Source organism: Mustela erminea, chromosome 11, assembly GCF_009829155.1.
Source record: "Mustela erminea isolate mMusErm1 chromosome 11, mMusErm1.Pri, whole genome shotgun sequence".
Taxonomy (NCBI): Eukaryota; Metazoa; Chordata; class Mammalia; order Carnivora; family Mustelidae; genus Mustela; species Mustela erminea.
Window position 1 is genome coordinate 75,202,623 of NC_045624.1, and position 27,378 is coordinate 75,230,000.

Sequence of the window (27,378 nt, forward strand, 5' to 3'; positions counted from 1 at the left end):
AGTGCCATAAAACAATTATTCATAATAATTCCTAAAACATAGTATGTAAAACAAGTCACAAGTTCATTTTACGATTTTTCTAGAATAAGTATCCAAATCTGTAGAAAAATGTAAATATCACCTTTATTAATATTTATACTTGGTTCTGTAAACAAAGTTGGCAAAAAAGAAAAAAACTAAGTAACTTCCATACCTATTTATAAAAATTTCAAGAATATGATCTTCACCACTTTGGAAAGTATTTATTTTTAAGTCTAAAAGCCAGTAAATGTAGAAGTTGAAGGAGAAGAGAAAAACATTGACAACAAATTACTTGAATTTTCTTCTTCCCAAATATCCAGAACATCACAAATGCCGCTGTTTTCAGTATAGCTTGTGAAACCCAAAAATTCTGACTTCTCTTCACTAGTCTGAAACAAGTCTAATAGAGATTGTACTGGGGTACTACAAATTCTGTTTCCTTCTTGTGTAATAAGAAATTCAGGTCTTTTCTTATCTAATTCCACATTTGGTTCTAGATTTTCTTTTTTATTTCTTCCTAATAATATTTTCACTTTCCGATGGATTGTACCAGAAGGTAAGCCATCCATATTGTTGAAGTCACATTCATTGGGCTCCTCAGGGGGACTTCGGGATGGGGTCTTTGCCTTAATTGTTAGGTGTTCTTGTGAACTGTTTACTGCTAACAGACCAGAATCATGACTAAATATTGAATGAAGGTCCTTTTCCTTCAGATCCTTTGCTGGAAAAAGCACGGTATCTGACTTTTGTTTTGGTTGAGATGCAGTACTATCCATACTGAAATTAGAAACTTGTACAGATGTCTTTAGCCTACATGGACAATGATCTACCCTTAGTTCTTCTAAGTCACTTTCATTTGTCATTAATTTATGTTCAGAAACATCAAGGATGCATTCCGGTTTATTTTTATGTGGAGGTAGATGTGCAAAATTTTGTTTTATGTCATTTTCACCTGTATTTAACATGGAACATTTAGTAGTTACTTTTTCATTGAGTCCTCTCAATTCACTTGAGGAGTAGGGGATGCATTCTGAAATAAACAGAAACTTCTGTTCAGGTTCCTGGATTTCTTTATACAGGAAATGCTGCTCAATTACCTGTACATTATTTTCCTTGAAGTCTTTCTGAGAAATATGTTGCAATTCTTTTGGTTCAGACTTCTTCAGGACACTTGTAGTAATAGGAGAAAGCGATCCAATACTGTATTTTATTCTTTATAAAACAAGAAGAATAAACATTAAATTGCTATAAAAGATTCCTGAGTAGCTTAAAGTCAAACTAATAATCTTTTTTTTTTTTTAAAGATTTTATTTATTTATTTGACAGAGACCACAACTAGGCAGAAAGGCAGGCAGAGAGAGAGGAGGAAGCAGGTTCCCCGCAGAGCAGAGAGCGACACGGGGCTCGATCCCAGGACCCTGAGATCATGACCTGAGCCGAAGGCAGGTACCTTCCCACTGAGCCACCCAGGTGCCCCAAACTAATAATCTTTTAAAACTATTTATGAAACTTAAATTTAACTTAAGAAAATATTACAAAAATACTGAAATCTTAACAGTTAGCCAAATATACTTCAGATGTTTTTCATAATAAAACTTTACAGATACACAGCTGAAAACTCAAGCCGTACAGTACACTTTATTCTCATCCATATTCTTCCCCTTCCTCCCAGAGGTAATTACTATCTTAAATGTAGTGTTTAAAACTCCTTCATCCATATAACTGAAAGAAAGATGAAAGTAAAGGGATTTCGTTTTGCTCCCAATTTTGTTTTCATTATCCTGAAAAATATCCTAACTTCTATGCTTTTACATTAATATCGTCTCCTCATTTTACTTAACAATGTAGAAAATGAGTATTTAGACAAAGTAATAATCCTGATGTTTCACACATGTATGTGACCTGAAAACCTCCTTCTTCAGGGAGTCTCTTAATATCTTGGGAATGTTAGTTTGTACTACACAATCCTAAATTATGTATTACTAGCTCACTACTGTTATTTTATGTTATACATGTCACTATAGAAATACAGAATTCAGTCTGCCCTTTTAGAACCAACATGGACACTTCTATATTTATTTCGTTTATATGTTTATGTAGTTTTCTAGTATAATACTAGAAAATACTAGCCTCTAGTGTTTTCTCTCTCTCCTTTAATGTCTAGAGAGGTTTAGGTGACTTGCACACAGATAAAAATTGTGCAGATAATTAAGGAAAAACCAACTTATATGTGAAGTACTAGTTCAGAATTTTGATGCAGATTAAATTTTTAGGGAATTCTAAATTCTTATAGTAGCCTATATAATTTTTATAATAAAAATATGGGCGCCTGGGTGGCTCAGCTGTTAAGCCTCTGCCTCCAGCTCAGGTCATGATCCCAGGGTCCTGGGATCAAGCCCCACATTGGGCTCCCCGCTTGGCGGGAAGCTTGCTTTCCTTCCCCCACCCTCCCTGCCTGTGTTCCTGCTCTCACTGTCAAATAAATAAATAAAATCTTAAAAAAAAAAAGCTGAAAATATGCCTCCTCTCCAGATATCATATTATTAAGTCAGTCATGAACAACTATTCTGAATTTTACAGAAGAAAGAAGTTTAGGTAACCGTTCTACCTAGATATAGTAAAGGCTTTCCAGTCAATTTTCAGAAGCTGTACCTTGGTATCTTATTTTCTAGTCTTTATGCCTTAACATTAGTCTAAAAATAGAAATAAGGACTGAATAACCTAATGATTTATCATCAATTTCAGCACTTCAAAGAATTTTTCATTTTGGATTTATGGGAACAATCTAACCAGGACCATTTATTCAACTGTGCAGTAAACTGTCAATGAAGAGCATTGTATTCACACCTAAAAGTCCTGTCAGTACCATTAGTAAGATTTATTGGCAAGAAGAATTTAAGCAAAAGTACTTGGTGAGAGTATAAACAAGCCTTAATGGAGGTTAAGTGAAGAAAGGTTTATTTAAACTCCTTAAGATTAACTAAAAATTCTAGTTTTTTAGTCCAAGTAAATGGTAAACTTTATGGTCCTAGACCAGGGGTTGATAAACTTTAAATAACATGGATAAAATCTCAAGTTTTACTGGAACACAGCCATACCCATTGACTTACATATTGTCTGTAGCTGCTTTCATTGTACAATGACAAAGCTAAGTGGCTGAAACAAATGTCATGGTTCACAAAGCCTAAAATATTTACTGCCCAGTTTTTAATAAAGAATTTGCCAACCCCTCTTTTAGACTATAACATTAATATGAAGACCTTAATAATAATCTAAAGTAAGCACTTCTGGTAGTGGAGAGGGGGTGGAAGGGGAGAGAAAAGTAGTAATCAGTTCTTAACCAAATATACATTCTAAAAATATATATCCCTTCGAAGAACAGAAAACTTTGGATTTATTTTTAGTTCAATGAAATTGTTTAGAATTCTGTTAAAATTTAAAACTTTGGCTGACAAATTACCTTTTCTTTTTCGGCATGTCCCTTTCATATTCCACAAAATCAAAAATTAACTTAGATACAATATCATCAACAACTTGATAGTGATTACTCTGTGCAAAGTTTCTGTGTTGCTCACTTAGAAGATGCTGGAACAAAATCAAAAAAGCATTTAATAATCATTTAATTATATTCTTGTTAATTATATTCTTAAACCAACAGATGCCTTTTTGTTTTCTAATATTTCCACGCCCCTAAAATTAGGTTTCTAATAGCCACTCCAAAGAAATATCCTTTACTACAATTTCAAAGGATGTTAAGTAAAATAAATTTGTGGTTTAAATGGAACTGACAAATGAACTACATCAGGAAATGAAAATAAAGATGGAGAAACACAACAGAAACATTTAACATTTACAGTATGCTAATATTGAGAAAAATCTTCCTTTTTATTTTATCCTTACACAACTGCCACTAAATAAATATGGTAGGTCTTATAAAATATTAAATAAATGAAATGTTATAATTTAACATGTAAGATTCCAAAACAAGAATCCAGAAGGCAGGTTACAAAAAAATGAAGTACAATGAATGCTGTGAAGTATCAAAAAAAGGGAAAAAATTTATTATTGAGGAACACATTTGAGAATGAGCAAGTAAATGATCTCAAATTACCCAATGCGTATAATGGAGAATATAAAAATTATTCTCAGTTCTTTTTTTTTTTTTTAACTTGAACGGTAGTTGACAGTTTCTCAGTCTAAGAGTGGTGAAGAACAAAAGTAAACAAGTTCAGTTTACTGGGATAAAACTCAAAAGAAATAAAGTTCCTGCTACATAGGTGGAATCTCCAGGCTAATTCTACTGTCAGCTGATCAGAGAATGGCACCTAGAAGGCTGTAACAGGACGATCATGCAAGTACCTCATTTCTGTTTCTCTAGTTTCATGTAACTTTTGATGATTTGATTGTATTTCCAGAAACTAAATTCTCCAGTGATCACAAATAGTATTCTGGACTATTACACTTGCTTACTTGCAGAATTTACCATATACAAGTTATCTATGCCCAGTAATGTTAAATGAGAAACGATTAAAATTTAAAAAGAAACATTAAATAAGTTCAGATTCCATTTATACACATTCTTTGGAGAAGAAATCTCCAACTTTTATGTAGCTGCTCCCTTCCTCCACCTACCCCTTATCATTTACCCTTATTTATTTATTTATTAAAGATTTTATTTATTCATTTGACACAGAGAGATCACAAGTAGGCAGAGAGGCAGGCAGAGAGAGAGAGAGGAGGAAGCAGGCTCCCCGCGGAGCAGAGAACCCGATGCGGGACTCGATCCCAGGACCCTGAGATCATGACCTGAGCCGAAGGCAGCGGCTTAACCCACTGAGCCACCCAGGCGCCCCATTTACCCTTTTTATGTCTTAAATATTACTTTCTCAATTGAGCTTTCTATGTCCCTCATCCTACCTTAAGAACTCCCTCATTATTACCATTGTACTGTACATGCTACTTTTGTGACACTATCACTATCCTACTTGTAAATATACTGCTTTGTATCTGTCTTCTCTGTTGATGTCTGCCTTGTTTGTTGTTGCTTAATCTTTAGTAATCCAATTTGCTAAATGAATGCCTTGATACAGGTGGAAATGAAGCACTGTGAAATCTAAGATTCAAAAGACAAAGGAATATCTTATTTTCAAGACTAAGAAATATAGATAAAACAACTATAATAAAAAATGATTTTGGGGCTGCCTGGGTGGCTCAGTGGGTTAAAGCCTCTGCCTTCGGCTCAGGTCATAATCCCAGGGTTCTGGGATGGAGCCCCGCATCAGGCTCTCTGCTCAGCAGGGAGCTTGCTTCCTCCTCTCTCTGGCTGCCTCTCTGCCTACTTGTAATCTCTGTCAAATAAATAAATAAAATCTTAAAAAAAAAAAAAAGATTTTAAAATATCAACCCCAACATCTATTATTCATTTTCCTTCCTGTGTCAGTGATCAAGGTTTTCATTTTTAGTCCCAACATTTTCTGAGCATTAAAATAAGATTATAAATTTGTATTAAGGAAAACATCCATTATAAATTTTTCTATTGTAGCAACAGCAAAGTAATATTTTGGGACAAATCAATAATTTAAATTTCAAAATGATTTTTTGGGACGGGGAAATATTTGGGGTAATTTAAGCTTCTGATTTAAAATAATTCTAAAGTAGCCATATTTTTCTCTGTTATTATATAAAGAAAACACGAAAAACTAATACAAAACACTAATATATTTTGAGTTATAAAACAAACTTCAACTTAGAGCCTAAAAAGAGTGGGTTTACTTCTTAGATATTTATAAATACTATTCTTTTTCCTTAACTTTCCCACCATCTTCTATCAAACCAAGCACTAAAAAACATACATCTCTACTGAAATTAACAAATGAAATAGCAACAGCTAAAATTTAATAAATTAGCACAGAGCCTGCCACCATTCAAGGTCACAAGAACAGGATTCAAACCTAGACTGCCTGGATCCAAAGTTCTTGTTGTTTGTTTTTAATCACTTTAGAAAACATAAATAGTTCTCATCTTCAAAACTGTATCTTCATCCCATGTCCCCTTCCAACTATTCTATTTCTCTTTCTGCTACTTCAAAGAATAATCTCTACTTTCTTCTCATCCTACCATTAGTAAATCATGCCTATTTTTTACTTCTACTCACTCCCAACTTCCAATCCCCTGGCAAATTCTCTTTGCCCCACTTATAATTATATCCACAATCTGACCCAGTCTCATCACTTCTGCCAGGCCACCACCATTAGTTGAATGGCTTCTTCAGTACTAACAATTAAGTTTAATTTAGCACTCCTGCACTGCTTATTTCAAAATCCACAAGTCATATTCCCTCACTTCCTAGGTTTCTACTCAAATATCACTTTATCAGTTAGCTATTCTTTGTCTAAATAAATACCTACACACCCTTTCTGGCTTCAGTTTCTCATAGAACTAATCTAATGTTCTCTACATATACTTAATTACTTTCTAACTACATGGTTACCTATTTCTCCTCCCCTTTCATAGAATATAATTTTCATAAAGATAGAGAATTGGGTCTCCTGTGTTCAATGCTGTTTGTTCAGAGTAGTGACTGGTACAACATAGGTACTTAATAAGTATATGCTGAATGAATAAAAATTAGTTTTAAATATACATTTTCCCACTTTGGGTTCCTAAAATTTAAGATAATTCTATCCAGAAGAGATACATGTTATTTAGTCATTATCAAGTTGCAAACCACAATCAGAAAAACAAGCTAATATTTACACAGTAAATATTCATAGTTTTAGAAATATCAATCCCCTAAATATAAAATCACATTTACACTTTCGAGATCTTCGTATTTCTGCAAGCAACATTCACAATATCCTTTTTTTTTCTTCTCTTTCAACTGGAGTTGAACTGGGATACCACCACGTTTATTGCCATCCGTTTGGATTCTAATAGAAATATATGATAAAAGAATTATTTGATGAACATTAATAATTTATAAATGTACAGTCCTGACCTACCAAACAATCTGCCATAATCTCCACAGATGTTTATATCAACAATTACTTTTAAATATATCTTTCTAAGAAATTGAGAAGCAAACTAAAAACGTAGTGATTTTTCTAGAGAATATTTCAGATCACTTAGGAGAAATAACACACTTTAATTACTTGTAAATACTTACAAGCCACCCCTCAACCTTAATCTATTGATCTAACATGTCTAAAAGTGACATACTTAGAAAAGATTCAGACTTCTAACCCAGCATTAAAAATATACAGGGGGAAAACCATAATAGTGATTACACACACACACATACACAGACACACACACACAAAAAACCATAACATTTAATGAATTGCTTTAAATGTCTGCTTAAAAAGAAAAAATTAAGGTTAAACAAACCTTAGTTTAACCTGAGTTTGCTTTTGGATGCTAGATGGCTTATCTACATCAAATGGACTGGAGGGCTTCTGAATAGAATAATTTATAAAAGGCATATTGGTCAGCTGAAGATAAAATGGTCTATAAAGTCTAAAAAAATAAAAAGACAAATACATGAGATTGTTTATGATAAAAAAAAATACAACTGAAATCTTGTATTTCAAAATCACGGCATTCATCTGGAATCTGAAATAAATAATAGAAATCAATTAGGCTTCCCTTCTCAATTCCTAGACCTACTATCTTTTTGTTTAATATAAGTATTTTTTTTAATTATGCTAAAATACCCACAAAATTTACTACCTTAAACTTTTTTTTTTTTTTTTAAGTAATCTCTATGCCCAAAATGGGATTTGAACTCCAAAACCAACATCAGGAGTCACATGCTCTACCAACTGAGCCAGCCAGGTACCATTTTCAACCATTTTTAGGAATACAGTTCAGCTGCATTAAGTACATTCACAGTGCTTTCCAACCATTAACATCATCCATCTGTATCCATTAAACCATAACTCCCCATTCTTCCTTCTCTGCCCACCCCTTACAACCATCACTCTACTTTATGAATCTGACTACTCTGAAGTTACTTCATCAACTGGAATCTTCCAGTATTTTTTCCTCTTACTTCGCTCAGCATAATGTCCTCAAGGTTCATCCATGTATAGAACACTTGTCAGAATTTCATTCCTTTTTTTAAGGTTGAATTCTATGTATATACCACATCATCCATTTATCTATTGATGGACACATGGACTGCTTCTACCACTGGGCTACTGTAAATAGTGCTCCTACCAATATGCATATGCAAGCATCTCTTCGAGAGCCTGCTTTCAATTCTTTTGGATATATAACCAGAAGTGACACTGCGAGATCAGATCATAGTCCCAATTTCATGAAGACCCTCCGTACTAGTTTCCACAGTGGTTACATTATTTTACAACTGCACCAACAGTGCACAAGGGCTCCAATTTCGCCACCTTCCTTGCCAATACCTATTATTCTAGGTTTTTTGTTGGTGGTGGTGTTTTTGTAATAGCCATCCAAATGGCTGTGAAGTGATAGATATCTCACAGTGGTTTTGACTGGCATTTCTGTGATAGTGAACATCTTTTCATGTATTTGTTGGCAATCTGTACATCTCTGAAGAAATGTTAAGTCCTTTTCCCATTTTTAAAATCTGATAAATTGAGAGGCACTAGATCGGTTAAGCATCCCTCTTGGTTTTGGCTCTGATCATGATCTCATTGGTCTTGAGATAGAGCGCCAAGGCAGACAGCAGGGAGTTTGTGCAAAGATTCTCTCCCTCTGCTCTTTTCTGTACTCAAGCACACAAGGGAGCTCTCAATCTTGAAACAAAACAAAACCAACCCCCACAAAACTGATAATTTGATTTTCTGTTGACTTTTTTATATTTCATTTTTTTAATTGGATTTTTATTTGAGTTTCGATATAGTTAACACACAGTTTCAGGTGCTTATAATAGTAATTCAGTAAATCCCTACATCACTCAAGGCTGCTCCTGTTTGCCCCAGGCATTGTTCAAGCTATAGCTTCTATGTTGCCTCTCCATAGGCTGCTATCCCTTTAAGGGTAGGGACCCAGCTATCACTTGCCCTCCCAGCTCATCCAGTGCCAAGTCAGAAGACTTTTAAAGCTCCAGGATCTAAGTCTGAGTGGTTATACAAAGTTAGGGATTTTAAACCTCTGGTTTCCAAACCCAGACATGATAGGGATTTATCTTCTCCTAATGGGCTCGCTGGTGTTTTCATCACCTCTCTGAGTCACAGCCTACAACTCCCTCCCTTCTGCAGGCAGCGCCCAGTCACCAACTCTGCCCTTCCTCATCTCTCAAATGCGGCTTATTCTCTACATTGCTGTGAAGTTTGTTCTGCCAGTCTTCACATCATTCTCTGGTTTATTTATTTGGATGTAAGTGCTAACCAGTTGTAAACAAGGGAAGGGGTAAGCTTAAGGTCCTCCTACTCCACCATCTTCCTAAGCTCCCCCACATATTACACTTTATTAAATATATATATGATCTGCAAATATCTTCTCCCATTCTGTAGTTCCATTCCATCTCACTCTGTTATGCACACAAATTTAAAATTTTGTTATTTGTGCTTTTGATATAATATCCAAGAAATCACTGCAACATCCAATGTCATAAAGTTTTCCCTTGTTTTCTTCTAAGGGTTTTATGCTTTTAGGTCTTCGACCTATTTTGGGTTAATTTTATATATGGTATAAATTAATGATCCAACTTCATTTTTCTGCATGTGGATATTTGTTTTCTCAATTCCACTGCTGAAGACTGTCCATTCCCCACTAAATGATCCTGACATCCTGGCCAACAGTCATTTGACCTAAATGTAAAGATTTATTTCTTAGCTATTTATTCTTTTCCATTGGTCTACACATCTGTCTTTACATCATTAAAAAGCTGTTGTGATTGAGCTTTTGGAAAATTCTGAAATCAAGTTTAGGTCTTAATTTTGTTCTTCCTTTCAAGATTGCTTGGGACATTTGGAGTCCCTTGCAATTTGATGAATTTTAGGATGCATTTCTCCCCTTCTGCAAAAAAAAAAAAAAAGTCATTGGGATTTTCACAGGGCTTGCACTGACTCTGTAGATCACTTTGGATAGCAATGACATCTTAGCAGTATGAAGTCTTCTAGTCCATGACGGTGGAATGTCTTTCCATATATTGGCGCCTTCTCTAGGTCTAATTTTGAACTGCATTTTTTCATAATAATACACTTCATAAAAAGAGGCATTCAATACATCTTTGCCACTTCAGGGAGTACCCAAAAGAATGAATCACACATGTCTAAAGGATGAATGTCAAGAAAAAGTTATAAAATTCTCCCATGCCGAATTTATTTATAGTCTTAAGATTAACCTATAAAACTTCAGAATGAGTTCAAGAAAACTACTAAATTAAATGTTATATTCCATGTGCTCGCTTCGGCAGCACATATACTAAATGTTATATTCCACTTTGTACATCAAAATAGTACCTACTAATATATTTAACAAAGTATAAGCAATCTTTAAGTAGTAGTTCTAATCACATGGTATTCCATTTAGCTAGTGAATAGTTATTTGAAATACTATGAAAATGAGTTGGTTTCATGATTGCTCTAAAGCAGATATTTGAAGGAATTGTGACCTATAGCATACTGAAACTAAGCAAAAACTGCTTAATTTTTGAGCAAATTTAATGCTATTTTCTGCAACTTGTGCCACCTGTGTATTAGTATAATATAAAACTTACATACAAAGACCTAACGGTATTAGTGGAAATAGCTTAATTAGATTTTCTCTTTCAATATTATATATAAATTACCAATCAACTTAGATACTTACTGGCTCGTATCTTCCACTTTTACAAAAGGTTTTTTGAGTCTACCTGCTTGAGAACATACAAAACATATTATTAGATATTATTAGATAAGTCCAGGAAATTAAAAAAAAAAATACCCTGGCTAAAAAAAAAATCCCTCCAAACTATGTACAGATCTTCCTCAATTTACAATTAGGGTTACACTTTGATAAAGCCATTTTAAGTTACAAATACATTTAATACACCTAACCCATCAAACATCACAGCTTAGCCCTAGCCTAACTTAAGAACATTCTCAGAACACTTATATTAACCTATAGGTAGGCAACATCATCGAACACAAAGCCCATTTTATAATAAAAAATGTTGAATATGTGATGTAATTTGTTGAATACTGTACTGAAAGTGAAAAACAGAATGGTTTTAAGCATATTGGTTGTCCACCCTTGTGACCAAATGACTGAATGGGAGTTGCAGCTCATTGTTGCTGCTGCTGCCTCAGGAGAGTTTTGTATGGCAAACTGCCCACCCAGGAGAAGAGCAATATTCAAAATTCAAAGTACAGCTTCTACTGAATGTGTATTACACCATCATAAAGGTGAAAATTTTTAAATCAAACCATCGTTATGTCAAGGACCACCTGTATCCATTATCTCTTTCATTTCAATTCAGTTTTAAGTCTCAGGTGAGCTATTATACAACATCAGTCCATTTCCAAAATGACAGAAATTCTATCTACATTCTGAGATTCTTAAAATGAAAGGATTCCCCCAAAGGATCTCTGAATAGAATTCAGAAGAATCATGAGCTAAAACAGGAAAAAAAATCCAATTTTTATTTTCACAGATCTCTAACCGAAATTTAACACTTCCTCTAGTTATACATATAAGCAACAGGATCACAGTGGTCTTAGCAGTGCCTGTAATTCTGAAACCAAATGAAATACCTTCATATTAGTTTTACAGATCTCAAGGCATCATTTATGCTCACCACTTCCAAAATTACAGTAGAATCACTGCTAGTACTTGTTTTAAGTGTGTAAAAAAAAAAAAACAAGTATATCTCCATTTCATAATTAAAAATTTTCTGACAACTGAATTTCATTTACTGATTTACATGTTTTTTAAAAACATTGTTCTGAAAAGGGGTCCATAGTCTCAAAAAAAATTAAGACCTACTGAACATGTTCCCTGGAGAGTTGTTTACGTGATTTTTCAGAGGATTTTTATAAGATCTGTTCTACTTTCTAAAAGCATATCAAATACACTTAAGGATTTCAAAATACTTACTTCTTGCTTTCTGTGTGCCAATACCTACTCTTTTTCCCTAAAAAAACAAAACAAAAACAAAAACAAAAAAGAACACTGCATTTGAAAGTACAATGAAAACAGCAACTGCTCCTTTTTATCTGAAGATAATTATACAGGAAAAGAACTATATAAAAGAACTATATAAAAATATAGTAATTACTATAGTTTTTTTGGGAAAAAAGAGAAACTTGCTTTTTCAAAAATCAAGTCAATGAAAGAAATGAAACAATGAACATAATACAAGCTCACTTTTACAATACACCCAACAAATACCTTTCATTCTAGCTAAAAATTTTTTTGCCTTTACAGAAAGAAATCAACCAATGAGGAAAAGCTACAGTTAATTAAATAATCTAAAAATAGTTCTAAGGTTATTTTGATGCCCTTACTGAGCAAACTTCTGTGACAGACTAAGCAAAGGAATTATTAAAGTATTTATAACAGTCTGTCGATTCTTGTCAAGGTGGAATATGTCCAATACAGTCAAACAATCCCACTGATTACTACTAAAATTCTGGTGGAAAATACAATGAGCAACTACATGGGGACTAAAAAGTAAACAAAAGCAGGAATATTGTAGAAGGAAGCCAAACTCAGAGAAACCACTTTAAGGGGGTATATTTCCCAACCTCTTTTTCTCACAATGTTGCCTGAAGGATAAACCTCTAATTACAGAGTTGGCAGCAAGTAGTGGAGCCAGGAAAAAGACTCTAAGGTAAGGGCAAATACACTTAAAATGATGGAGAGATACAAATTCTCAGCAGAAAAACTGTAAAAACAAAAAACAAAAAATAACAACAACAAAAAAGGAAATTGTAGAAGTCTAGTGAAGACTAGTATAGAAATCAAGTGAAAAATACACGATTTGAAATACAGAATTAACTGGTGGGCTTGAAAACAAAACAGAGATGAACAAGTGAAGTTTGGGCGAACTGGAAGACCAATGAATTGAAATCTTTAATTAGAAGAACTGAAAAAAGAAGAATGGGGGAAAAATGAATACCCAATAAGTACCTTGTATTCTAGGCTATAATTAATATAAAAGGTCTAAATTTAGTGTTATTGGAAATACAGAAACAAACAGAACAGTAAAGAAAAAGAATTTTAACAAAATAGCCCAAACTTTCCAAACAGATTTATAGTTCTAAGAATCTTAGTGAACAAACAGAAATATCTCTAAGTAATCCAAGCCAAGGCATATCACAACCAAACTGTTGAAAACCAAAGATAAATTAAAAATTTGCTAAGTACATAGGGGAAAATGATCATTATTTATAAGAAAATAACAATCTGGGGTGCCTGGGTGGCTCAATGAGTTAAGCCTCTGCCTTTGGCTCAGGTCATGATCTCAGGGTCCTGGGATTGAGCCCCGCATCGGGCTCTCTGCTCAGTGGGGAGACTGCTTCCCCCTCTCTCTCTGCCTGCTACTCTGCACACCTGTGATCTCTCTCTCTGTCCAATAAATAAATAAGATATTTTTAAAAAAAAGAAAAAGAAAAGAAAAGAAAAAAAACAATCTGAATGACTGCAAATTTTTCATCAAAATTCATGGAAGCCAGAATATAGCTATAGAACACCTGTGAAGTACTGACCTAAAGAATTTCTTATTCCTAATTTGTTATCCAGTGAAAAGATCTTGCAAGAATGAAGGCAAAAAAAAGACATTCTCACATTCTCTTCTACATGACTTTTTCAAGGAAAAAGGTTAACAGGCCTGGTAGGTTTATCAATAATTGCAAATGTAACAAAAATAACTCTATCATAAAGACTGGTGGGGTAGGATAGAGAGCTCAAAAAGTTTTAAGGCTTCTATGTTTTATTTGAAGTAGGTAAAATATTAACCCTAAAAAGACTGTCAAGATATGTAGATACAACTATGTAGATATAATTAAACCTAAGCAACCACTAAAACAAAAAAACATGAATTTGGCCAAAAAGCCAATAGAAAGATCTTCAAACAATCTGAAAAGCAGCAGAAAAAGAAGAAAACAAAGGAATAAAATGCAGAGAACACCATCAAAGAAATATTAGTATATTGGCAGGCCTAAATTGTACTAATATTAAGTGTAAGTCATTAAAACATACCAATTAAAAGAGATGGCCAGATATGATAAAAAGACAACTTTCAACTGTCTGTAAGAAACCAATTTTAAAATAAATACATAGACATGGTAAATGTAGAAGGAATAAAAAAGACAATGTAAACACTAATCACAAGGAAGCTGGAGTGCCTGTAGTATATTCAAAGACCTCAGAACAAGAAATCCTAAAAGGGACAAAGGAACATTATATAGTAACAAGGTCAATTCACCAAGAAGACATAATAATATTAGATGTGTGCACATCTAAGAAGGTTCAAAATACACAAACCAAAAACTGTGATAGAACAAGAAGGAAAAATACACAAACCCACAACATATTTGGGAACTTTAATACTCCACTCTTTCCATAATGGCTAGACTAAGAGTATCAGTATGAATACAGAAAAGCTATGCAATTTGACCTATTTGACATCTATAAGAATATTCCACCCATTAACCTCAGAATATACTTTTTAAGTGCCCATGGAACTTGCTGGCATTAAGACGGACTATATTCTGGGGGCATGTGAGTGGTTCAGTGGGTTAAATGTCTGAATCTTGGTTTTGGTTAAGTTTCATGATCTCAAGGTCGTGATATGGAACCCTGTGTTGAGCTCAGAGCACAGCCAGCTTGAGATTCTCCCCCTGCCCCTCTGTCCCGCTCTCTGTACAACATGTGTGCTCACTCTCTCAAATAAGTAAATAAAACCATAAAAAAAAAAGACTGTATTCTGAACTATACAAACAGCAGTAAACTTAAAAGAACTGAAATCACACAAAATATGTGTTCTGACCATAATAGAAATCCACAACAGCTCATTCATTGCTGGTAGAAATGCAAAATGGTACAGCCATTTTGGAGACAGTTTGACAGCTTCTTACCAAACTAAACATATTCTAACCATATAATCCAGCAATCATGCTCCTTGGTATTTATCCAAATGTGTTGAAAACTAGTGTCCACACAAAAACCTACACATGGATGTTTATATACATATAATTTACTCATAATGTCAAAACTTGGAAGCAACCAAGATGTCTTTCAGAAGGTGGATGAACTGTGGCAAATCCAGACAATGGCATGATTCAGCAGTTTAAAGAAAAAAAAAAAATCAAGTCATGAAAAGACATTGAGAAATTTTAAATGCCTATCACTTACTGAAGACGACAATCTGAAAAGGCTATATATTGTATGGCTTCAATTATATGACATGCTGGAAAAGGCCAAACTATGGAAAAAGGACCAGTAGTTGTTAGGAATAAGTGAGGGAGGGAAGGAGGAAAAGATATAGCATGGAACATTTTTATGGAAAATATTCCACTATTCTGTAGGTTACTGTGATGGCAAATATATATCACTATTCATTTGTGTGAACCTATACAATGTACAAACAAAAGTGAACCCTAACATAAACTGACTTTAAGTGATGATGACTTGTCAATATAGATATATATACATGCATATAAATATATATAACATATATATTATACATGTAAATATGTAAATAAAGTTCCTAAGTATCTATGAAGTTCTACATAAAATGTATGGAACAGCAGTAAAGCAGAGCTCAAAAAAATTTTACAGTAGACCTGGTTCTTTGGAAAGACGAAACTGCTAACTAGCCCAACTAAACAAAAAGGGAAAAAAAGGAATAATGATCTCAGTAATTAAAAATGTCATTGAAACTCTATAAACATTAAAAGCTTAATACAGAAATATTACAAATAGTTTTGCCATCAATTTGACAATTTAAACAACAAGCACAAATTCCTTGAAGAACAAACTATCCAAGTGCACTCAATAAGCAATTAATAACCTGAATTTCTTTTATCTAATAAAGAAACTGAATTCATAGTTAGGAATTTTTCAATTAAAAAAAAAAATTACAGGCCCAGATAACCTTCCTGGTAAATACTATCAACACTTAAGAAATAAAAGCAACTCTACAAAAACTTGTCTAGAATATATAAGTGGAAATACGTTCCAGCATTTTATGAGAGCAGCATCACCCTGACACTAAAACCAAACACATCAAAAAATAAAAGACTAATATTCCTCATGTAAATATGCAGAAAAAAATCCTTAAAGTTCGAGGTAAAATGAGAAAAATAAAAAAACCTCCAAGGATTTAAAATAGTGAAGCACAACACATTCATTCAACTTTTTTCTAAAAGATAAAGGCTAACAAGAGCATTTAAGAGAATATAATGCCTTAAAATTTGTATGTCGTTAGTGTGCAGATTTATACATGTCCATTCAAGATCCACAAATGCATCTTTACTGAAGAGTTTATGTCTTAGTACTTGACAAACCAAAAATTTTCCAGAAACATTTTCTTTTTACATACAGAAAAAATTTTCAAGTATTAGAATTAAGTTGACCAGTTATACATTCTGGATTACAGAGATATCTCATATTCTAATCCTTTTGGTTTTGAGAGAAAAGTAGGATGTTTCACAGGTATTTATCACACTTGTCATTGTTTTTATTTATCACACTTGTCATTGTTTTTGTTTTATGGGGGCAAATACTCCTAGTGCTTCACACCTAATAGGACTATCTGTTAAGTATTGATGGTTGCATGTGTAAACAAAATATTCCTGAACTTTTTTTTTTTAGGTTTTATTTATTTATCTTAGAAAGAACACAGAGTTGGGGAGGAACAGATGGGGATAGAAAGGGAAAGGGAAAAAACCTCAAGCAGAATGTGGACAGGACACGGCGTTCAACCCTGAGATCAAGACCTGAGCCGAAACCAAGAGTGAGAAGCCTAACTCATGGAGCCACCCACCTGCCCCTCCCTGAATACTTTTTTAAAAGAAGATTTGAATTGAGAGTGAGCAGAGGGAGAGAGAAAGAATCTCAAGCAGACTCCCTGCTGAGCACAGAGAATGACATGGGGCTTGATCCTATAATCCTGGGATCATTATGACCTGAGCCTAAATCAAGAATCAGGACACTCAATCAACTAAGCCACCCAGGCGCCCCCTGAATCCTTTTTTAAACTATGAACAGTGACCTATTAGCAGATCTAATATCAATTTAGAGTTGTGACTAGTACTTTTCTTTTTTAAAGATTTTATTTATTTATTTGACAGAGAGAGATCACGAGTAGGCAGAGAGGCAGGCAGAGAGAGAGAGAGGAGGAAGCAGGCTCCCTGCCGAGCAGAGAGCCCAATGCGGGACTCGATCCTAGGACCCTGAGATCATGACCTGAGCCGAAGGCAGCGGCTTAACCCACTGAGCCACCCAGGCGCCCCGTGACTAGTATTTTTAAAAAATGAAAATAGAATACTATAGAAATACTGGCACAAATCACATTAAGGATAAGCAGTATCTCATGAAACTTGTTTCAAATATATATTTATATACACTGCATACAGACAGAAATAATATACTGGTGTATTCTGAAACCATAATGTTCTTGTGGGTTTACATTTTCACACATCTACTTCTACATACAATCCAAAAAATCTGCAAAGTGCAATAAAGATAGTTTATATGTATTAAGCTTACTTCAAACAAGGAATATTCACCCAGTATTTTATAAAAATTTGGGAATATCCATTTGGAGGGTTTTTTTTTTACTTGTAAATAAAACATTCAAAGTATTAATACTTTTACTTAAGTAATAAGTAAACTGTTCTTTTCTGTAAATTATTTCTATCTTATACAAATGTGATTAAAAACATTAAAAAAAGACCTTAAGTGTCTGTGCGTGTAACACGCATTTATGGCGTAGTCATGATATAAAATAGGTTTCTTACTACCAATTTGTTCAAAAGAATTCAAAAGCCACTGTCCAAATGTCATTCTTGCCAGGACACATGCTTTACTGGCAACCAGAAGATATTTCTTCTATCTGTTCGATCAGGTTACTTTCCTATTAATCTTTCAATAATCTCCCAAAGCCTTCCAGATAAACTTAATTCCTTTAAATAGTGTTGCAAGGTCCTATGTGAAGTTGCTAATTTTTCCTGCTTCCTTTCTTACCATTCTCCCACTCAAAAATCAAGTTGTATTACATTACAGAAAATTTCCCAAACATGCCAATGTACTTACAGCTACACATCTCTATATATACTCATCTATACACTTTTCCTTTTAGATTTTAGTCATTTAAGTACTGAATGAAGAAAAAGCAGACTACAAAAGAATACACGGATATGAAAACCATGAGACAACTAAGATGAGAGAAGTTGCAGAAGAAAATAGGTGAATTAAAGGAGGAAATGAGCAACAGCTGATAGAACCTAAATGGTTTTGAAAACTGTTAACTTCACTTGGCAAATCAGTCAGTAGTTTTATACCTCATAGGTTCAAGAGTGAATGGGAAGCATAAAAGTAGAGATTTAACAAGTCTGGATGATATAAAGATTGGAAAGTAGGGAAGGACATAGATTAAGAGATGTTTTATTGCACTTATTTCCAAGGAAGAGCCTTGATTCTGTATAGAGGCTTTGAGGAGAAAGCTAGTTTTTGAAAAGGGAAGAGACAAGATATGGAAACATTGGGTCTAACACTGTAATGCCTAATGCATTTACTTAGCAAACATTTTGAGGTCAGGCCAGATAATCGTAGTCTGTAGCAAGACTTTGTTATAACACTACCTACAGCAATTGAAAGTATATTATACATATTAGAAGCTTTTCATGCAATAAGCCAATTATGTTTTCCTTCAGAATGAACTAAAGTGGCTGGTTAAAAGCAACAGCAATCAAAGAAGAAAAAAAATCCCAGGAACAACTTTTACCTCATGAGAAAATCCTCAAAGTTAAATGATATAGAATAATACAGGATACTCAAATAACGGAAACATGAATACAATACAAAGGTTTACCCTTAGGATATTCTGGCAGTAATACTTTCTGCTTGGTAAGAAAAATTTACAAGTTAAAAAAAAAAACAAAAAACAAAAAATCTTGATCACTTTAATTAATTTAAAAATTAAGGAAAATAACATACCACATCTCTTACAGAAGTGCTTGATTTCTTGAGTAAATATAGTTCTTTTTTCTTCTGTTCAATGTAGTATCTAATGTCTTCATTAAAAAAAAAAAGGCTTAAGATTAGCATTTTTCACCTTTAAAGACTGCTATTTTCTTCATATTAGATTTAGGGGAAATAATTACCATTATAGCTATCTCTTGCTATCAGAATTCTCCCTATGTAAAATCAGGAACCACATAGCACAAATTAACACTTTTAACAAATACTGTCAAAAAACCTGATAACATCCTTACCATCAATATGAAGAATTTTTACTCCCCATGATAAGGCATTTGATAATATACTATTCGAAGGAATAAAATCCTGTAAAATAAAAGAGATTTAATAGTTTTTCTAGAAAATTACAAATTTAAATGAGGCTAAATTTTAAAAATTATTTGAAGGGTATTGTCACTTAGGTGGGTATTCAGAACAGACTCTATATACCTATGATAGCAATCAGTACATCAGTTTTTTCTTTTGGTTTATAAATTAACCGTTTAATATATTCCCATATTCTTGACAACTTGTCAAGAATGCAATTTTAGTCTCACAGTTAACAGTTTCAAGAAAGTTCATTTAAAAATAATAAAAATGCCATAAGCTTCATACAACTACAGTAATATTTTAAAAGGCCACAAGATGGAGATGTTTCTTCATGAAAAGTAGGTTCTGTTCTTTGTAAAAATGAGATCTATGCTGACATTTAGGCTTTTCCTATTAAAAATTAGGAAAGGAAGATTTCAGGAACATCTCCATTTCCACTTGAGTTCTTAATAAAAGCATATATACAGTAAATTTTTATATTTCATACTTACATGGTCCTTGATAGCTTTTTCAACTAGTAATTTTCCTCTGCTCAAACATACCTATAAAAAAAAAAAAAAATCAGAGCTCAAACATCAAAAAGTTGTAAAACAGTGCCTCATTGGAAAAAAACTTAAAAATATAAAATAGCTAAGTTAATTGATAAAATCTATAAATTTTAATGTAACAATTTAAAGAGGGGACATTTATTTGTATAAGTCTGAGTATCAACACAATGAAGTATAGTAAAAGGCAACTTCCTTAGGATCTTTATAATAAGACCTATTAAAAAGTTTCCTTCTTTTTTTGAAAGAGTATCTAAACAACTGAATGAGAACAAAGCCCAGTTTTGTAGTAAACTGTCTATAACTAACTAGTTCAGATTCTAATTTTGTATTCAAATGGAGACCTGAGAATATTGTATATACATATACAATTTATTTTAAATATATATATAGTTCTCATTTTAAATACAACACTGGAAAAGAAATTGAAATGCTATGACCAACAATTAATTTGGAACTAGTCACTAGTATATAATCTCATTCCTCCAAAAAAGCATGAAAGTAAAAAAATACATGAGCTTTCCTTGACTTTTCTTCTTGTATATATTTCTATTTTTCCCCCTCCCTAATTTATCCCTGAAACTTCTAACTTGTCAATAGAGTAATAGAGATGTGATATCAGTAACTAAAAGAGGAGCTAGCAAATCTTTTCTGTAAAAGGCCAGGGAGCCAGTTTTAGGTTCTGTAAGCCATACAGTACCTGTCCAAACTATCCAATATTTCCTTTATAGCAGGACAGCAACCAGTTAATATATAACAGGTCTGGCTGAGTTTCAATAAAACTTTACTTATGGACTTTGATATCTGAATTTAAATTTGTCATAAAATATTCTCTCAATTTTTGACCAAGCATTTGAAGATGTAAAAACCATGGTTAGCTCAAAGGGTGTAAAAAACAGGGACAGTCTGGACTTGGCCCGTGCCATAGTTTGCCTACTCCTGCTGTGACACAAAGAAAAGGTTTCCATTTCTATTTTAAATAATGACCTGCTGTTACTTTTTAGTTGTAATTAACTCTTAAAAATAAAAGCCATCCCCAAGGGCAAAAAGTATTATTTCAGCAGAGTATGACCCAAGGTATTAGGAGACAAATCACCTTTCTATAAGACAGTAACCTTATTGACTGGAAAACCACCCATAATAAAGATATTGTTCTCCCTATATGAATTCTCCTGCCAGTCTGCTCTTGATAAATCATGAGATCCTCAGTCTACAGCCTTTCTGAACATCTCAAAGCACATTTTTTTTTTAAGATTTTATTTATTTATTTGACAGAGAGAGATCACAGTAGACAGAGAGGCAGGCAGAGAGAGAGAGAGAGAGGGAAGCAGGCTCCCTGCCGAGCAGAGAGCCCGATGCGGGACTCAGTCCCAGGACCCTGAGATCATGACCTGAGCCAAAGGCAGCGGCTTAACCCACTGAGCCACCCAGGCGCCCTCTCAAAGCACATTTAAGAGACTTACTGAATCTGGAGATTTAAATGAACTTCCATCATGGCTGGGATGAGGTGAAGTTGTTTCTGCAGTATATGCAGATTCTGGACTTGGTACAGGAGAAATTCTTCCCAACGTTTGTGCAAATTTAGCCTCCTTTTTATTTGAAATAAGGTAACTGATATCTTTGCTGAGAAATTCTTCAACTCGCTAAAGGAAAACAAAGTATTTTCAAATAAGCCATAAAACCATAACTGTTTCACATTAAAATACCAATTTGACACTTTGCAATTATTTTGTAAATTGGTGGTTTTTATACTGTGTTCTTCTGAATCTAAGTTCTGAGGAAGTACAATGGGCGTTCCAATAACAGCCAGCATATGCTAGATACGATTTTTAAGTACTTCATATATCCCAATTAATTTAATCCATATAACAACCCCATGGTACTAATATTACTAATATCCACATTTTGTGGAAAAGAAAATTAAAGAGAAGTTAAGTGACTTGCTTGAGGTTACATCAGCATAAATAACAGAATTTGAATACAGATATTCTGATTCAGTCCATGCTCTAAATGCACTACTGTCCAATAGAACTTAATGCAATGGTTAATGTTCTTTATTAGCACTGTTCAGTATGGTAGCAACTCACCACATGTGGCCACTCAGCACTTAAAATGTAACAAAGGTAACTAATTCGACTGAGCAATTAAATTTTAATTTTCTTCAACACAGTATTAAATAAATTTCAATACCACATGTACCAGACGGCTATCACACTGGGCAGGACAGTTCAAATCAGTTAACATCTTACCATAAGACTTTAACAGGAAGAAGGGGATCCTTACCCTTTGAGTGTAAGACTGAAATAATTTCCCTACTAAAATGTCTGAAAATCACTGCTTAAATGCCTGAATTTATAAACCCAAGTACGAGATGTCAATGTTATCAAACATCACTTCCATCCAAGGGCAGGAATATTAAAGTAGAAATAAATACTATTAATCATTATTTTCATAAATATAAGATTTCTATAATATTTTAATCTACATTTAGTTTCTATAGGATCTCATACCATAAAGGGAAATAATAAAAAAAAAAAATGAAGCAATCTATGTAACAGATGAATTAATTCCATCTAAGCGATTAGGTAGAATTTGCTGCTTGCACAAGTGGCCCCCTTGGTTAAGTGTACATCACTACTGCCCTTTGTCTGAGCAGCATTTTCATAAACTAGTAAATAAGATATCCACATTTATTTATTTCAGGGATTACAAACTCAAATGCTCACAAGGACCAGAAGTAATATAAATGCACAATTTACACATCAAATGCTTTCTTCATTTTCATAAATATGTGGCCTTAGCATTGCCAGAGGTTCCAATTTTTCAAAAAGAACATACTCTCCTACATATTTTTATTTATTTATTTGACAGACAAAAATCACAAGTACGCAGAGAGTGGGGGTTGGGGTGGGGAGAAGTTGGCTCCCGCTGAGCAGAGAGCCAGATGCAGGGCTCAATCCCAGGACCCTGGGATCATGACCTGAGCCGAAGGCAGAGGCTTTAACTCACTGAGCCACCCAGGCGCCCCTTAACTATTTCTTAAAGTTGAACCCTAAAACTCTTAGTGTCTAGAGATCAAAATTCCTTTATAATTCATGTAACAGATCATCTGAAAGAAGTCTTTTTTTTTTAGGGATAGAGATTATAATGCCATAAGAACAGAAATAAGACATCACTGAATTATTGGAAAGATAAGTGTGCGGAGGGATCGTAAGTTGATAAATTTTTTTTTAAAAAGAGAAATTAAGTACAGTTAAGAAGTCAAATTCAGTTGAAAATCCAGTTTGAAGAAAAAATGTAAAAACTCATTTTTTTTTAAATTTATTATTATTTTTTAATAAACATATATTTTTATCACCAGGGGTACAGGTCTGTGAATCGCCAGGTTTGCACACTTCACAGCACTCACCAAAGCACATACCCTCCCCAATGTCCATAACCCACCCCCCTTCTCCCAACCCCCCTCCCCCCAGCAACCCTCAGTTTGTTTTGTGAGATTAAGAGTCACTTATGGTTTGTTTCCCTCCCAATCCCATCTTGTTTCATTTATTCTTCTCCTACCCCCTTAAGCCCCCATGTTGCATCACCACTTCCTCATATCAGGGAGATCACATGATAAAAACTCATGTTCTTAATATGCTCTTTACTTCATTGGTCTACTTCAAGCCATTTTAGGATAAAAATTTGAAGTATATAACCAAAAGGTCTCCCAAGTATTATCAAATGCTTAATTTAGTTCAAAACTTGCTTCTTGCAAGTACCTCAGGAACTGCTGTGGGAATGAGAGAAAAAGGGGGCAAGGTAAGCATCCCTGTACTAACCAGAACTGGTGTTCTAGCTTTAACAGTTTCCTTTTTACTGGCTTTATACATTAGACTTCTGAAGGACTGTTTGAAGGGTTCTACTGCTAAAAATACAAATCTAAAATGACTGATTTACTTTTTCTGAAGATTTTATTTATTTGACAGAGGAGCGCATTAGCAGAGGGCAGAGCCCAATTAAATTCGAGACTTGATCCCAGGACCCTGGAATCATGACCTGAGCTGAAGGCAGACCCTTAACGGACCACACCAACCAGGCACCCCTGAAATCACTGATTTAGATCTGGGTTATTCTCATATTTGAGAAAGCTGTGAAACTGTCTCAGATAGCTACTTTGTAGCCATTGATTGCTAGAGGAATTAGGAGGCTAATCCTACAGTAGGCCAGTTATTTTACTTCTCTTAACTCTTAAGCACTTACTTTCTAAAATGAATAAAAGAAAGGAGTCTTTATTCAAAGGTGGCTGGCCTATAAAACATGATTTTTAGGAATGCCTTCATATGGTCATTATGATACATATAACTGCTATGACAAATGTGGCAATGTTTTAAGAAAATGAGTTAACAACAAGGGGTACCTGGCTGCTCAGTTGGTTAAGTGTCTGCCTTTGGCTCAGGTCATGACCCCAGTGTCTTGGGATAGAGCCCTGCATTTTCCCTTCCCTCTGCCCCCAGCCATGCTGTCTTACACTCTTTCAAATAATTAAATGAGGACCACACCAATAAACAATTCTAAGAAACTTATTACATGTTGTTCTGCAAATTTCTATTCTAGGAATGGCAGATTATTCAAAGATTATTCAACAAATTCAAAGTGCAACACAAACCCTTTTAAATAGGAAGAATTAGGAAAGAAATTAATAAATTCTTAACCTCACTTGCTATACCCCATATTAATCTTAAAGAAAATCTTAAAATTTTGCTCAGATTTTCTAATTTCTTAATCATTTACTCAATGTATAAGTTATTAAAGAGAGTTCTTAATATTAACCCAAGCTCTGTCCCCCTAATGACATTCATTCTATTGAGTTGTTTACCAGTCAGAGTAATTTAACTCGTTGTGGTTCAATGTGGTTCTCCTTATTCTGCAAATAACATTCTTACTATTATGCTAGTCCAGACAAATTTATGTAGTTCCCCAATAACTATAATCAAGGAGTTCCTGCTATCTGGTGGACACACAAACATTACATTGAGAAGGCAATCAAAGGTTCCACCAGGACAAAGGAGGAAGTCACATTTCTCACACTTTGCGAACTTTACACTAGACTAAAAAATCACAGAAATCTGAAAGTCCTATAAGGCTACAAAAAGTTAAAACAAATAGTTTCTTGTTAATGTTAAATAGCTGATAAAAGTTTTAAGCTTGATGCTTATATGGTTATGTTTCCCAATATGATAATCTATAGTGTTTACATACTAGAAAAGTACTAGCTAAAATATTTTTCTTTATTGTTAAAGTGTATATTTTGACTTACCCCTCCCAGATCCTGAATGTCCTTTTGCAGTTTTTCAGATATGGTGATAGAAGGTAAGTCAATGTAAAATATTTTTCCCCAGAGCGGCTTATATTTGGATTTTTCTGGTTTGTTATCAGTTTTCATAGATTTTAAAGATCTGTTTTTTTCATTTTTGACTTGGATCCCACCTGTTGTTTAAAAAAAATAAAGAATTAGATCATGTTTTATGTAGACAGAAAATTTCTACTGTTTTAAAAATATTTTTATACAGTCATCATATCACAGAAGGGGAAAAATCTTTATAATCCCATTAGTTAAAAACTCAATGGCATTTTAATATATTTCTTTGTAGTACCACTTGGGATAAAAGCAAAATACCAGGGCGTCTGGGTGGCTCAGTGGGTTAAGCCGCTGCCTTCGGCTCAGGTCATGATCTCAGGGTCCTGGGATCCAGTCCCACATCAGGCTCTCTGCTCAGCAGGGGGCCTGCTTCCCTTCCTCCCTCTCTGCCTGCCTCTCTGCCTACTTGTGATCTCTCTCTGTCAAATAAATAAATAAAATCTTTAAAAAAAAAAAAAGCAAAATACCATACTTGTTTTAGCAGATACTATATCATAAAATAATTATTGTTCTAAGCCAGTAAATTCAACTTGCAGTAAGTATTTATGCATTTGTTCATGTTTTTACGTATTATGGTGAAAACTATCTAAAACCTTTTTGAAAGATTTTCTTCCTTTCTACGTAAATTCCAGAGGTATTTACTCAGAAATATTTATGAAGGATCTATATTCTGTTGAACACTGAAAACGGGCTTAAAATGTTAAAAAACTTGTCAACAGAAGAAACCTGTTACCCATGATGCCCTTGTCCACAAAACGTTCCAAGGTTTAGTTTCCTATAGTTTGTCTATATAATAGAACTAAATGGTCCATTTTAAGATCCAAGTCACCATTCACTTCATTATTTCCTTTAAAGACAGACCTGAGATGGAAACAACTGCTTTGAAAATTAACTTTCATAACACAATCTGTTCATACGTTGGAAATTCCTATATATATACGACATATATATTCTAGACATATTAAAAAGAAAAAAAACTTGGAAGCTGTTGTATGTTTTACCATACAAAGTAGTCGAAAATGGAAATATGCTTTCATTTCTGTCTATAATGTTGAAAACAGCAGTGCTGTGTTTGAAATACAAATAGTATCTCTTCACTTTACGAGTGAAGAAAAATAAATTTAAGAATAAGGCCCAAAACCCGCCTACAATCACCCAATTTAATCATAAACCTAAAAGCCACGAGCCACCTCTGCTTTCAAATCGGGAATGCAGCCTCAAAGGGCCTGAGCTGAGTCTCAACCTCTGTCCGAGGCCCGGGCAGGTCGCAGGTCCACAAACTGTTTTCTAGTTTTACAACCAACGGCACCCCCGGGAATTTGGGACCGCGACTGGAGCGTGAATAGCGCGAGGGGCCCGGCTGGGATCCTTTCCTTTTCTTGAGGCAAAGCCCTGGACGGAGCCCTCCTTCAGGCCACAGAGAAGGACGCACCAGCCAGAAAAGAAAAGGAGCAGGGACCTGGGGGAAGAACTCTAAAGAATCAATGGTGGAACCACGAGGGGAGAAAAGGATTAAAGGGACTGCAGTGGAGGAGGGGCTTCATACCCTGGAAATGTCCTTTGCTGTGGATCCTCATGGCTCTGGAGTTCATGGCAGCCGCCCGGCACCTACATGCTGGGTTCGGGAGAGGGTCGCGCCAGGCGGTCAAGCAAACACAGCTCCTCGAGGCCGATTTATCACCCGGTCGCCTCTTCCCCTTCCGCAGACTACCACACCCACGCAACAGAGAAGCCGCGTCTACCGTCCGGGTTTCCGGGGCCGGATCCCACTCCGAGGCGCGGAGGAGGAAGAGGTAAAGCACAAACGAGTGGGCTGCGGCGGTTGAAGATTTGAAAACGCGTCACGCGGCCGCGGCGCCCAGACGCGCGCCCCGCCCTCTCTCACGCCGCGCGCCGCGCCCCGCCTCGCGCTCACCCCCCACGTGCCCGCCTCCT

The 27,378-nt window shown here is 34.6% G+C and overlaps 1 protein-coding gene across 3 annotated transcripts; it reads right to left on the reverse strand.

The window, feature by feature from the left end:
* Positions 1–174: 174 nt before the first annotated feature.
* Positions 175–27,327, reverse strand: DBF4 (DBF4 zinc finger). Of its 3 annotated transcripts, XM_032304714.1 has the most exons (13): positions 26,990–27,006; positions 26,177–26,304; positions 25,342–25,511; positions 21,506–21,685; positions 19,989–20,039; positions 19,425–19,494; positions 19,147–19,223; positions 12,079–12,115; positions 10,813–10,858; positions 7,408–7,536; positions 6,836–6,950; positions 3,482–3,606; positions 175–1,233 (listed from the first exon to the last, which is right to left on the reverse strand). In XM_032304714.1, the coding sequence occupies exons 2-13, from the start codon at positions 26,178–26,180 to the stop codon at positions 255–257; spliced, it is 1,983 nt and encodes a 660-aa protein (XP_032160605.1). In that variant the 5' UTR covers positions 26,181–26,304; positions 26,990–27,006; the 3' UTR covers positions 175–254. The 3 variants fall into 3 exon arrangements, with proteins under 3 accessions (XP_032160605.1, XP_032160604.1, XP_032160603.1); XM_032304713.1 differs by lacking the exon at positions 26,177–26,304 and having other exon boundaries at positions 10,813–10,855; positions 26,990–27,327; XM_032304712.1 differs by lacking the exon at positions 26,177–26,304 and having other exon boundaries at positions 26,990–27,326.
* Between the last annotated feature and the right edge of the window lie 51 nt (positions 27,328–27,378).